Source organism: Eriocheir sinensis, chromosome 58, assembly GCF_024679095.1.
Source record: "Eriocheir sinensis breed Jianghai 21 chromosome 58, ASM2467909v1, whole genome shotgun sequence".
Lineage (NCBI taxonomy): Eukaryota > Metazoa > Arthropoda > Malacostraca > Decapoda > Varunidae > Eriocheir > Eriocheir sinensis.
In genome coordinates, this window is record NC_066566.1 from 4,539,077 (window position 1) to 4,552,477 (window position 13,401).

The 13,401-nt window shown below is 49.3% G+C and overlaps 1 protein-coding gene across 2 annotated transcripts in view; it reads left to right on the forward strand.

Annotated features, from left to right (window-relative positions):
- Positions 1–2,362: 2,362 nt before the first annotated feature.
- Positions 2,363–13,401, forward strand: part of LOC126985070 (uncharacterized) — a 119,135-nt gene continuing 108,096 nt past the window's right edge. The window contains exons 1-11 of one of the 2 annotated variants that reach the window (XM_050839464.1): positions 2,363–2,972; positions 5,463–5,531; positions 5,915–6,961; positions 7,123–7,295; positions 8,330–8,518; positions 8,954–9,125; positions 9,647–9,777; positions 10,769–10,864; positions 11,625–11,816; positions 12,349–12,535; positions 13,056–13,210. In XM_050839464.1, the coding sequence (XP_050695421.1) occupies positions 2,827–2,972; positions 5,463–5,531; positions 5,915–6,961; positions 7,123–7,295; positions 8,330–8,518; positions 8,954–9,125; positions 9,647–9,777; positions 10,769–10,864; positions 11,625–11,816; positions 12,349–12,535; positions 13,056–13,210 (2,557 nt within the window). In that variant the 5' untranslated portion in view covers positions 2,363–2,826. The remainder of the gene's footprint in view (positions 2,973–5,462; positions 5,532–5,914; positions 6,962–7,122; positions 7,296–8,329; positions 8,519–8,953; positions 9,126–9,646; positions 9,778–10,768; positions 10,865–11,624; positions 11,817–12,348; positions 12,536–13,055; positions 13,211–13,401) is intronic. The other variant, XM_050839465.1, reaches the window with a different exon arrangement.

The window sequence follows — 13,401 nt, forward strand, 5'->3', positions numbered from 1 at the left end:
AAGTAAAAAAAAACGAAAAGAAAAAGTTATCTAAGTGGACAAGCGAATGAGGCGTAGGCTATACAGGAAGAGAAGATAGAGGTGGAAAACAAAGAAAAAAAGTTGATTATATATTAGAGAGGAGGAAAAGGAGATGATAGAGGAAAAAAAAGATTAAGTAAGATAAAAAAAATACGGAAAAAAAAGCTATCTAAGTGGACGAGCGAATGAGGCGTAGGCTATACAGGAGCAGAAGATAGAGGTGGAAAAAAAAGAAAAAAAAGTTGATTATATATAAGAGAGGAGGAAAAGGAGATGATAGAGGAAAAAAAGATTAAGTAAAATAAAAAAAATACGAAAAAAAAGTTATCTAAGTGGACGAGCGAATGAGGCTTAGGGCTACACAGTGACCGTGAATAGTCAACGAGGCAAATGATGAATGACAGTGACGACCAAATATGGCAACAATGATAGTTAAGTATAAAAAAAAACTTCATGCATCCCTCTCATTTTCGAATACATTGATAGTGACGATGGTGATGGTGATAAACGAATACGGTGAAGGTGAGTGTGACGTTTAAAGGCCCAACCCTCACCTTCACCTTCTTAAGCGGCGATGATGATGAATGGATAGGCCTAGTAATGAGGGTGCTGGCGATGGTGATGGATCTGAGCTGGACCTGATTGTGGTGGTGATGGTGATGATGATGATGATGATGATGGGGCCGCAGTAATGGTATCAGCTCTTTTTTTTGTTGTTAACCTCTTTTTTCATGGACGAATCCTCTCAGTACACATCACCACCACCACCACCACCACTACCACCACTACCACTACCACCACCACCACCACCACCACCACTCCTCCAATAGCTTTTCTTCATCTCAAATTTCTGTACTTTCACACATGTTGTTTATTCTTACATCTCTCAGGTTACGCCACTACCATCACCACCCTCATTCCTATTAAAAAAAAAAAAACTCACTTGTCTCTCCCACTGTTTGTCTGTGTGAGTCCAAGCCCTTATACAAGAGCTAAGCAGCATCTTAACTCTTTCGTCTTTTTCGCTGGTAAATTCTGGAACAACCTTCGATAGTCTGTACTTCTTCCTGCCTACGACTTGAACACTTTCAAGAGAGGAGTATCAAGACACCTCTCCAAATGGCTCCAGCCTCTATTTCGAAAACCAGCTGAACACCGCTTCCATCACCAGCGCCATTGTGGGTTTTCCCCCCTGTTTTGCGCCCTTGAGCAGCCTTCTTTTCTCTAATATATGTATATATATATATATATATATATATATATATATATATATATATATATATATATATATATATATATATATATATATATATATATATATATATATATATATATATATATATATATATATATATATATATATATATATATATATATATATATATATATATATATATATATATATATATATATATATATATATATATATATATATATATATATATATATATATATATATATATATATATATATATATATATATATATATATATGGTGGAGGGAGACAAAAAACCCATTAGGGTTGATTCACATTATTGTACGGGACTTTGGTGTTGGTGGTGTAGCTGGTGATGATGGTGCTGTAGGGAGTGGTGGTGGTGGTGGTGAAGCTGGTAATGATAATGGAGGAGATGAGTGACCTATTATTAGTATACTGAACAGTGGAGGAGGAGGTGGTGGTGGTGGTGGTGGTGGTGGTGGTGGAGATCGTAGTAACTAAACATTGGGGGCAGGGGTTAGAGAGGTTACACCACCACCACCACCACCACGTGTAGGTCACCCATTTTTCCGCGGCGGTCAGTAGTAAGAGTCGTCGTAGGCAGCGAGAGCCCCAAATAGGGAGCGGTGGTGTTGGCGTTGGTGTCGGGGAGGAGGAGGTGGTGGTGGAGGGGGTGGGGGCGGGGGTGGGGGGTGAGTCCTCCGCCGGTGCAAGAGTCCCTCCTATCATATTGAGGCCGAGACTGACGTAGGTGACGGGTGACATTCTCGGCATCCATTTTCATCTCTCATCCATCCTTACCCAGCATCCCTGTCCTTCCCGCCTACCCGCCAGCTCTTTATCTCAAGCCTTCTGTCCCTCTTAGCTGCTCCCGCCCTTCACCGATGCTGGCGAAGGTGTGGGAGAGAGGACCAGGGGGAGGGGCTGAGAGGGACGAGTGGGGTACAGGGAGGAGGGGAAGAGGGGTGATTAGGGTGCAGGAAGGAGGGGAATACACAGCCGATGGGCGTGTCGTGGTATCAGCTTCCGGTGACGAGCAGATACTTGGCCCTCAATCCTTCGTTCAGCGTGTGGAGAGGCGGCGGCGGCACTGCGCAGGGATGGGGGCGGCTGGAAGGAGGGCAGGGCAGGGGGGGCACCGCAGGAGGAACCGGCAGGATGCAAATGTTGGGTTCACGAAAATGATTTTATTCGCGTCTCAGAAACCCGATTAGGCAAAGATTCGGGTCAGTAAGGACGCGACGACACGGCAGCGCGACGCGAGTGTAAAGAGATGAGGGCAGGCGGCCATGGTCACGTGGGGGAGCTGGAGGGGAAGGGGGCTTAGGATTGGTTACATGCAACTGGAAAACTGGCAACATCCACGTGACGCCAGCACAGGACAGCGCCGCAGGTCAGCAGACTGATCACACAGCGTCTGCCACTCGCCCAGCCAACATCGCCTTGCTGCTCTCCGATCCGCATTCACCCACCAGCCACTTCTGCGTCCCCCTCACCGATTCTCCTCGCCGACGCCATAACTATGAGCCAATCTTAGTGCGGCGTCTAGGAGTTTTTCATAACGTGCGGGGCCATCGCTCCCCAAGATGGTGGCCCACTTCTCCCCGAGGGCGAGCCTCTGTGGCCCCCTCCTGGCCCTCGTGTTCCCCCTGCTGATGTTACTACCGGAGTCCTCCGTAGCCGGCATGTCCAAGACCTTCCTCGGCTCCAATAACTTCAACCCCCAAGACCAGTGAGTCTCCCCGAGTCGCCGTCACGTCGGTCTGTGTTTCAGGTGACGCCGCGTCCGATGACTGTGTTCAGCCGACTTGCTGGGGAGGGCAATAGCTCGGTGGTGCTTATGTTTTATCGAAGGTAGATTGTCTGTCGGCTGAAACAACGTCACGGACACGACGTCCTCCTTGAATTGCATGCCCCTGTGACGGACGGCCCCTCAGGTGCCCAGCGTGCAGTGTTGTCGCGGGGCGCAGTGCCCGGCGGCGATGCGTTGCTCGAGCTGCTGTGCCGCGACCGTGACGCAGCCCAGGCACCGCGTGGGGCAGTGTGTGTCGGTGTGTGAAGCGCCCAAACATAATGATCATCGCTGCCATATATATATATATATATATATATATATATATATATATATATATATATATATATATATATATATATATATATATATATATGTATATAGCGTGGAATATCTGAAATCGCATGTAATAATGAAACTCGCCCCGCCGCCACCCCCGCTTCGAGTGGTGCCTGACACAGCTCACGAAGCACCGAGGCCTGGCAGCGCCGCGGCCCGCCTGGCCCAAGGTAACGGGGTGTTCCCAGCAGCAGTGTGTCCAGGAGTCTCAGAGACTTTGAATCCATTACTCATAAAATGGCCTTTTTCTCACCTTAGCAATATGGGTAATAACTTTTCTGAGTGCTAACATTCACAATGCCTGACTCTTTAATCATGCTCCTATAACTCCTTCCTGATAGCCCTTATCCTTTTAAAGTAAAAAAAAAAGGTTCCAGGGCAAAAAATATCCATACATCTGAGAACTTTTACTCTTCTCCTGTCTTTCCTGAACCAAAGACGGCACAGCCCCGCCACCCGCATCTTCAACCTGTTTCATCATTTGTGAAAAACGTATTCAAGGGTTGTGAAGGCTCTTTGCCGGACCTTACTTCGGCCAAGAAGACAGAAGTGAGCTTCGAGCACTCTCAAATGTCTCCGTTGCTTTATAGCAACAACAGCCACGCCACAGTAATGCCACCAAAGGTACTACCATAGGGTTACTTGACTCTTGTCGCCGCCGCCGCAGCCTCCACTGCTGGGCAGTATCCACGGGTCACAGGCTCGCTGGAGGGGAGGCTGTTATCATGGCTTACCCTCGCCAGGTTTCCCCAGGTAACCTTTATCAACCAGCCAGGGTAGAAGCGTGGCCAACACATAACTTCGCCTCATTGGTTCCAGAAGTGATAAATCGAGTACAGAAAGCATTGTTCGATCCCGTCCGGTTCACGTTCTTGTCATGTATTCACGGCCACTCACCAGTCTGATGAAAATCTAAAGGTTATTGGGCTGGACTGAGCTGATCCCCAATGTTTTAAGACCCTAAGGCCCCGCTCATAACATTCCGGTAACAGCAAACGTGCATGTTCGAAAGACGATTTAGCAGCAAAAATTATATTATTGATATTGTTTTCTAATACAATCATTATGATTTTGTAGTAGTAGTAGTAGTAGCAGTAGTAGTAGTAGTAGTAGTAGTAGTAATAGTAGTAGTAGTAGTAGTAGTAGTAGTAGTAGTGGTAGTGGTAATAGTAGTAGTAGTAGTAGCAGTAGTAGTAGTAGTAGTGGTGGTAATAGTAGTAGTAGTAGTAGTGGTAATAGTAGTAGTGGTAATAGTAGTAGTAGTAATAGTAGTGGTAGTGGTAATAGTAGTAGTAGTAGTAGTAGTGGTAGTAGTAGTAGTAGTTGTAGTAGTAGTGATAATAGTAGTAATAGTAGTGGTAATAGTAGTAGTAGTAGTAGTAGTAGTAGTAGTGGTCGCAGCAGGAGGAGTAGTACCACCACCACCACCACCACCACCACCTTTAGGTGTAGTAGTAATAGCTGGGGCAAAATCTTCGCGAGGAGTTCTAGGCAGTCACTGTAGCGGCTCGGCGCGGCATTAGGAGTCTTATCTATCACTATACACACGCCCGCCACGCACCTACCTCCCCCCCCCCCCTCCCTCGATCCTGCACCCTCCCCGCTCCCTTGCCCGCACGCACGTACCCTTGATAGGCGCCCTTCCGTCCACACCTGGCCTCTTATCAGCTATGGAACGGGAGATGGACGGCGCGGCGCAGGTGTCAGGTGATTCGTCGATCGTCACTTATCTTGCACACCTGCCCGCCTGTCTGTGTGTGTGTGTGTGTGTGTGTGTGTGTGTGTGTGTGTGTGTGTGTGTGTGTGTGTGTGATATTTTTTGGTTCATATATATCTGCTCTCCCTCATTCCGTTGTTCTTCCTAAATCGTAATGACTATGATAAAAAAGTATATAGAAAAATTCGGCCTGAACCATAATTTTATCCGATACCAACATCCGAAATTGTCAAGGAAAGACTTTACTACGCCCCCAGCCATCAGCGCTTAGCTCTAGCGTGGAGCTCATCGTCAGGAGAGGGGGGGCGGTGTAGGTCGTTGTGGTGTTTTGTCCTTCGTGGCTGTAAGTGAGTGCTCCCTCTCTGCCCACACAGGCCGCAGAGGACGTACTACCCCACGCAGCAGTTCAGCAGATTCCGGCGAGACCAACTCAACGACGAAGAGTAAGTCCCCGCGTTGAAGGGGAGGCTGGACCGGGGAGCGTCTTCAGGGTATTGGGTGGTAGCAGCGTTACCAAATTATCGCACTCAGCCACTCAGCACATCGTATTTTTCTGTTTTTGACTCACAGTTATAGGCAACAAACACCAACAAGTAACGCTTTTAACGATAACTTCACCTAGAATCGCGTTATCTGTGTGGCTACGAAAGTTTTGGGCCCTGGAACTGATGAATGCGATGTTTTGAGTACGATAATATGGTAACGCTGGGTGGTAGTGAATGGGCTGAAGGGAGGCAAGGAGGGGGGGGGGGGGTTGATATCGCCTTGGGGTGGCGTGGGGCGCGGAAGCATCTCGCAACACTCGCTAGAACAGTCTTTCACACAGGTCACCGTTCGCGGGCTACCCTGGCTTTGGAGCGACGTCAGCCTTCCGCGGCTCCAAGGGCTTCGGTTCCAGGAAGGGTGGGTCCCGCAGCCCTCCTGGATCCAGGCCCCAGCCGCCGCCTTTCCCTGGCTTTGGAGGAGGCCCAGATTCCTTCCTGGATGAGGGCACAACGGAACGGAGTGCTCCCGATGATGACAGCTTGCAGGCCTTCCAGTTCAGTGGCATGCCGGGCTTCAGCACCCTCCTAGGGGGATCCGGCGGGTCCCGGCCGGCTGGTGTCGGCAAGGGTGGCGCCCCAAGTTCTTCATTTGTCTTTCCGGATGGCTCCTCCACTTTTGGCAGCCGCGACTCCTCTCCTGGGTTCTTCAATTCAAGGACCAACTTAGCTTCACGTCCAGGGGTCCCAGCTGTGCGTCCAGGGGCGGCACGGCCGGGGGTACCTGCGCCGCCTGGCCGTCCCCAGGGAGTTGATTATTCAGAGGGGGGAATCCCGTCCTTCACCGGCGCGGCACAAGGCGGTGGCCTACGCCTCACGCCCGAATCTGGCTCCTCACGCTTCGGTGGATCTTCGAGTTCCTTCTTCGGCGGTAGCAGCAGTGGGTCGTCGGCCTCCAGACCCTCGTCCTCCAGCAGCCAGTTCTCCTCCTTCCTGCCTCCTTTCCCCGGGTCCAGCGGCAACACTTTCAGCGCCACGGGCGGCGGCACCTTCGGCTCTCCGGGGTCCAGCACCTTCGGTTCTCCTGGGGGCAGCACTTTCGGTTCCCCAGGAGCCAGTGCCTTCGGCTCCCCGGGGGCCAGCACCTTCGGCTCCCCCGGCACCAGCGGCCTTGGTTCCCCGGGCACAGGCGCTTTTGGATCATCGTCCATCAAGTTTCCAACTGATATCAACTTCCCTAACTTGTTCCAACCCGAGGGCGGCTCCGCTCCCTACCTTCCTCCAAGCTCCACGGGCCTCGGTGAGCCCCTGGCCGGCGGAAACTTGCCGTACCCCATCCCGGACGAACTGTCCAAAATATTCTTCGGCAACATCCCCTCCACCACCACCAAGTGAGTTGCTCCTGCAGCCTTCACCTGAACAATTAAGTCTTTGTCACCTCTTTGCTCCTTCCATCCCTCCCACGCTGCTCTCGACTCATGCCCTGAAACACCTTGACCAATGACATTCCTGCCACTTGCGCTCCTCTAACCTCTCCTTCCCTTCCCTCGAGGCCGCCGCGGAGGGTGACATCAGCCGAGGACATCAACAGAGTGTTCAGCGGCATCGCGGACCCGGAGGCGGAGACCTTTGACGAGGACTACGAGGAGGAGCACGAGCTGGCCCGGAGAACTGACATCCCTACCAAGAGCACCAGCTACCTGCGAGTCCCCGAGACACAGAGAGGTGAGACGCGCGCCAGTACTTCACCCGCGCCCCGATCACGTGTTCCTCTTCTCTCCTTCCCTCAGTCGTAATGTCTCCTCTCTTCCCTCTCTCTCTTGTCCTCTGCCATAGTTCCTCTCTCTCTCTCTCTCTCTGTCTATCTATCTACGTTCCCCCGAGGATGACTGTTTTAGCGTCAGAGTGAAGGAACTTAACCAAACCAATCAACTAACCTACCTATATACAAAACAACCAACTCCTACCTAGCTACCAAAACCTAACCTACCAACCAGTTATCTAAATCATCATCATCATCATCATCGCTTAACGTCCATTTATTCCCTATGGTGGGGTTGGACGGGATATGAGCCTCCTCCTCTGTTGCCGGTCCACAGCCATTTCTTCCGTGATGTTCAGCCTCATCATATCTTCCTCCACCAACCAATTATCTAAACTATAAAAAAAAACACTCACCGTACACTAAACTGACCCAGAAGCCACGCCCCCCTCTGCTATGCCTATGGGAGCTGATTGGTTAAATGAAAGGAGCTTGGAGTTAGGGGTCAGCAGAACGTATCGGGCATCCACTTCAACTATTTTCCACTTTTTTATTTTCTTGTCTGTCTTTCACTCCATCCCTTCATCTTCCTTTTTGTCCTATCCCCTATCCTCCTCACTCACTCATTCTCCACCCTCTAACCTCTCTCTCTCTCTTCCCTCTTCATCTTCCATTCCGCCCTCTCCCCTTCCTCCTCATTCACTCCACCCCTCTACCTTGCCTTCCCTTCCTCTCTCTCTCTCTCTCTCCCGTAACTCCTTTCTGCCCTCTCTTCCTCTCCCTCATTCACTTCATTCTCCACCCTCTAACCTCTCTCTCTCTCTTCCCTCCATCTTCCATTCCACCCTTTCCCCTTCCTCCTCATTCACTCCGCCCTCTACCTTGCCTTCCCTTCCTCCTCTCTAACAACACTCTTCACTATTCATTTCTCATCATTCACTTCGTTTTTCACTCTGTAACCAACTCCCTCTTTCCCCCCCATTCCGCATCGCCCCAGCCTGCACCACCGAGCCGTCCAGTCCAGCCAACGGAAGGATCGACTGCTCCCCCTACTCAGGCTGTCGCGCCGTCTGCAACTCCCGGTACCAGTTCCCGACGGGCGAGCGGCGGTTCTTCCTGCGCTGCGATGACGGAGAGTGGGTCGTGGCCGGGGGCAATCGCGGTGACCATATGCCTGACTGTGAACGTGAGTACCTGTTTGTTTTGGTCCCTTTTTGGGGGGGAGGGGGAAGGGAGAGGATGAGTGTTTGTTTATTTAAGGGGGTGACTATGTTGGAACTTTTATTGTTTGAGGGGGTGGAAGGGAAGGTGGAGGAAGATGAGAGGAAGAGAGGAGGAGTTAAAAAAATAATAAAAGGGGAATGGAGTGTTAGTGTGTGAGTTTCTGTATTTGTTAAGGTACAATGTCGCCTTCTCCTCCATTCTCAGCCATGATCTCTCTCTCTCTCTCTCTCTCTCTCTCTCTCTCTCTCTCTCTCTCTCTCTCTCTCTCTCTCTCTCTCTCTCTCTCTCTCTCTCTCTCTCTCTCTCTCTCTCTCTCTCTCTCTCTCTCCTTCCCTTTCTATTGGTTCCTCTTCTCCTTTTCACTCAGTTTTAATCCCCACTCCCCTCCCTCCCTCAGCCATCTGCCGCCCGCCCTGCCAGAACAATGGTATCTGCCTGGCCCCGAGCAGGTGTCAGTGCCCCGATAACTGGGAGGGGCCGACGTGCGAGGTCCCCAAGGCCCCGCCCCGCCAGACCTGCTCCAAGAAGCCCCCGACGCCGGCCAACTCCAAGATCTTCTGCGGTAGAGAGTGAGTATTGCAAACATCTCCTAATCCTCCTCCTCCTTCATTTCTTAGTAAAACCTCGCCATTTCTTCGTCTCTTCGCCCTATCCTCCACTTTCCTCCTCCACATATGTAAGCCTATTCATGTTTATTAACTTTCACGACTGTTTATTTCTTCCCTCTTTGCTTATCATCTTCCACCTTTCACAACTGTTCAACTCTACCTTCTCTCTTTTGTCCTCCTTTATCACCAATCATCAACCAATCCCTTCATTCAGCTACACACATGTTCACTCTACGGTCCTGGCTTGCCATCTTTCATCTCTGTCCCTTATGACTACACCCCTTCGTCCCTTCAATACTAAAGCAATCACCTTCACACTCTACGGACCTGCCTTGCCCTCTTTCATCTCTGTCCTTTATGAGTACTCCACCCCTTCGTCCCTTCAATAAAGCAGGCACCTTCACACTCTACGGACCTGCCTTGCCCTCTTTCATCTCCCTCTCCCTCCCTCACCCTCGCTCACCAGCTCGTCTCCCCTACAGTGAGTGCAACGCGAGGTGCCACGAGGGTTACCACTTCGCCGAGGGCATCACCAGGCTCTCGTACATGTGTGAGGACGGGGAGTGGGTCATCAGGCACGAGAGGTTCGCTGGCAGCACACCTGACTGCGAGCGTAAGTATATGGATAGTGTTTGTGAAAGGGAAAGGAGGGAGGGAGTGTGCTTATTGTGTGTGTAAAGTTAGGTGGTGTTGAGGGTCATATGTTTTAGCTGCGCGTGGCCTAGGTGCTCATCTCCGTCACATTAGCCCTTAAGTCTGTGGTGGGAAAGTAGGGAAAGGGATGGACTTATCGTAGTGAGTATATGTGTGGTAAGAGAATAAAAGGGAGTATATACGAGGAAGGACCTGTGACATCCAACTTCCCTATGCAAGAGTTGGCCAGAACCTTTAGTCTTTCATCCTATTCCCTGGTAAAGTCTACAATTCCTTTCCTTCGTTTGTATTTCCTCCTTATAACTTGAAATCTTTAGGGTGGGAGGATCTATGTGTACTGAGTGTGTATAATAGGGAAAGGGATTGAGTGTAAGGATAGCGAGTATAGGTGTGGGGGATGAGAAAGAAAGGGAGTATATAAGGAGAAGGAGGGAATAGGTTTAGGGAGGAAGTATGTGCGTATATTGTGTGTGTGTATAATTGGGAAAGGGATGGAGTTTTATAGTGAGTATGTGTGTGGGGGATTAGAAAGAAAGGGAGTATATAAGAAGGAGAAGGAGGGAGTGGGTTTAGGGAGGAAGTATGTGCGTATATTGTGTGTGTGTATAATTGGGAAAGGGATGGAGCGTTATAGTGAGTATGTGTGTGGGGGATGAGAAAGAAAGGGAGGGAATAAGATAAGGGAGGGAGTATGTATGTATATATTGTGTGTTTGTATTTGGAGGAAAAGTATGGAGAGCGTTGTTATAGTGAATATATGAGTGGGGAAAAGAGAGAGTTTATAAGGAGAATAAGGAAGGATAAGGTTTGCATTAAGAGGAGCCGGTATGTTTTATTGAGTGTGTATTTTGGGGTTAAGAGAAAAAAAATGACAGACAGACAGACCCAAATCGAGGTCCATTCTAACACTACCCCTCCCCTGTCTTCCCCTCCCTCCTTCCACCCACCAGCCATCTGTGACCCGGCCTGCATCAACGGCGGCCGCTGCATCGCCCCAGACGTGTGCGAGTGTACCCAAGAATACCGCGGCGACCACTGCCAGTATCGTGAGTATTCAGGGGACGTTCGGGGTTGCCAAGCGGGGCGGGGCGCAGCGTTGCCAGATTATCGTGTTCACCACATAGTATTTATCATTTATTAGCCTCAAACTCTCGTACCTACACAAAAAACGAAAGAATATTAAAGTTAGAGTTAAAACTGTTATTTATTGATGTTTGTTTGTTTGTTTTGCTGTAGATATCAGCCAGAAACTACGAAAAGGCAATACGGTGTGTACGATAATTTAGGCCAATGAAGAACGTGTCCAGTAATAAATAATAGAAGTTTGGTAACGGGTATGAATTGGGTAGGCCTACTCTGTTTTGGTTTTGTATGCCTGTGTGTGATGTAATGTGAAAATGCTCTTCATTATTTTCCTTCTCCTCCTCTTCCTCATCATCATCATCATCATCATTATCTTCTTCTTCTTCTTCTTCTTCTTCTTTTTATTCTTTTTTATTCTTCTTTTTCATCATCTCCTTCTTCTTCTTCTTCTTCTTCTTCTTCTTCTTCTTCTTCTTCTTCTTCTTCTTTTTATTATTTTTATTCTTCTTTTTCATCTTCTTCTTCTTTACATATAAATTGGATACTCTATTTCGATTTTATATCATCATCATCATCACCATCATCATCATTATCATCTTCTTCTTCTTCTTCACATATATAACCTTTCTCTTATCAAAACATCGAATATCTTTCTCTCCTCCCCCTCCCCTCACTCTTCCCCTACACCATCTTACCATCTTCTTCTCTCCCCTTCCCTGACAGCCATCTCGAACTGTGACCCGAAGAAGATGGGTTTCAACGGCGGGTACAACTGCTCCGGGGAGGGCATGGAGTTCGGGTGTGTCCTCTGGTGCCCCGAGCCTGTGGAGTTCGAATTCCCGGCCGCTGGCTTCTACAACTGTGACTACGCTACAAGCACTTGGTCACCCTCACCCATACCGACTTGTGATTACGGTAGGTGTTTATTTATTTATTTATTTATTTATTTATTTATTATTTACGTCTACGCCTATAGCGCCAGTAGACTTGCTTGAGGGGCCTGGATGGTAGTTGGCCCTAGCCCGTATTGGCTCAGGCAGGTGTTTATAGTGGCGCCATCTTCTCTTGGTGTGTGGTGGGGGTAGGGGAGTGGTTGTTTGTGTCGGGGGGGAGGGAGGGGAGGTTGTATAAGCGTGTGTGTCTGTCTGTCTGTCTGCCCTCTGTCTGTTTGTCTTTTAATTTATGGATCTATCTGTCTATCACTCTATCTGTAACTATGTCTATCTATCTACTTATTTGTGTGTGTCTGTCTATCTATCTGTCTGTCTGTCTACCTGTGTGCATATCCATCTCTCAGTTTGCCTCTGTCTGTCTGTCTGTCTATTGATATATCCGTCAATCTATTTATCTATTTCTGTGTCTGCTTCTGCGTCTGTCTATCTGCCTGTATATAACCATCTGTCTACCCGTCTTCATACTCATCCACGCCCCTTCCTCGTCCCCCCAGAGGCCTTAAAGGAGCTACTGGGAGAAGGTGGCGCTGCGGGGGTCATCTTGGAGGGGCAGACGGATGACGTGACCTCTGCCCCTGGTACCGACGCCCCGCCCACGCCCGCCCCCATCAGGAAGCTGCCCGGCTCCTGCTTCACCTGGTCGAACTCCCACTACAAGACGTTCGATGGGAAGGTGTACAGGTGAGGAGGGAAGGAAGAAAGGGGGGAAGGAAGGAGTGAAGGAAGGAAGGAATGGAGGAGGAGGAGGGTGATTAAGGAGTGAAGGTGTACAATTGAGACGAGGAAGGAAGGTGAAGGTGAGGGGAGAAGGAGGGAATGAAGGTGAAAGTGAGGAAGGAAGAGAAAGTGAGAGTGAGGAAGGAAGGAAGGAAGGAAAAAAGGAAGATGAAGGTTGAAAGTAATGGTGAGGAAGATGTGGAGGTGAAGATGAGGAATAGAGGAGGAAAGTGAGGCAGGCGTGAAGGTGAGAGGGTGAGAGTGAAAGTGACGATGAGGAAGGAGTAAACGAAGGTGGAAAGTGAAAAAGGAGAATGGAGGCGGTGAAGGAGTGGAGGAGGAAAGTGAGGCAGGCGTGAAGGTGAGAGGGAGTGAAAGTGACGGTGAGGAAGGAGTAAACGAACGTGGAAAGTGAAAAAAAGGAGAAAGTAAAAACCACCGCTTCCATTCCTCTAAAAAAAAACACATCTCCCTTTTCCCTCAGTTTCGAGAGCAGCTGTCCCTACACCCTCTTGCGGGACATCACCCACGGCACCTTCAGCGTCAACCTGCGCAGCGCCGATGACTGTGAAGGTGCGTCCTGCCCGAGGAACATCCAGCTCTTCCTTGAGGACGAAGAGTACCTCCTCCAGATGGCCGGTGAGTGGGTCCAGGGGGCGACTTCTTGAGTGAGTGAGTGAGTGAGAGAGGAAGTGAATGAGTGAACATGAGTGACTACGAGCGAGTGAATGAATGAGTAAGTATAGTACGCTAATATGAGTTAATGAGTGAATGGGTGGACAAGAACGTCAGTGAGTGAGTGTGCGTGAAATTCAATGAGTAAGTAATGA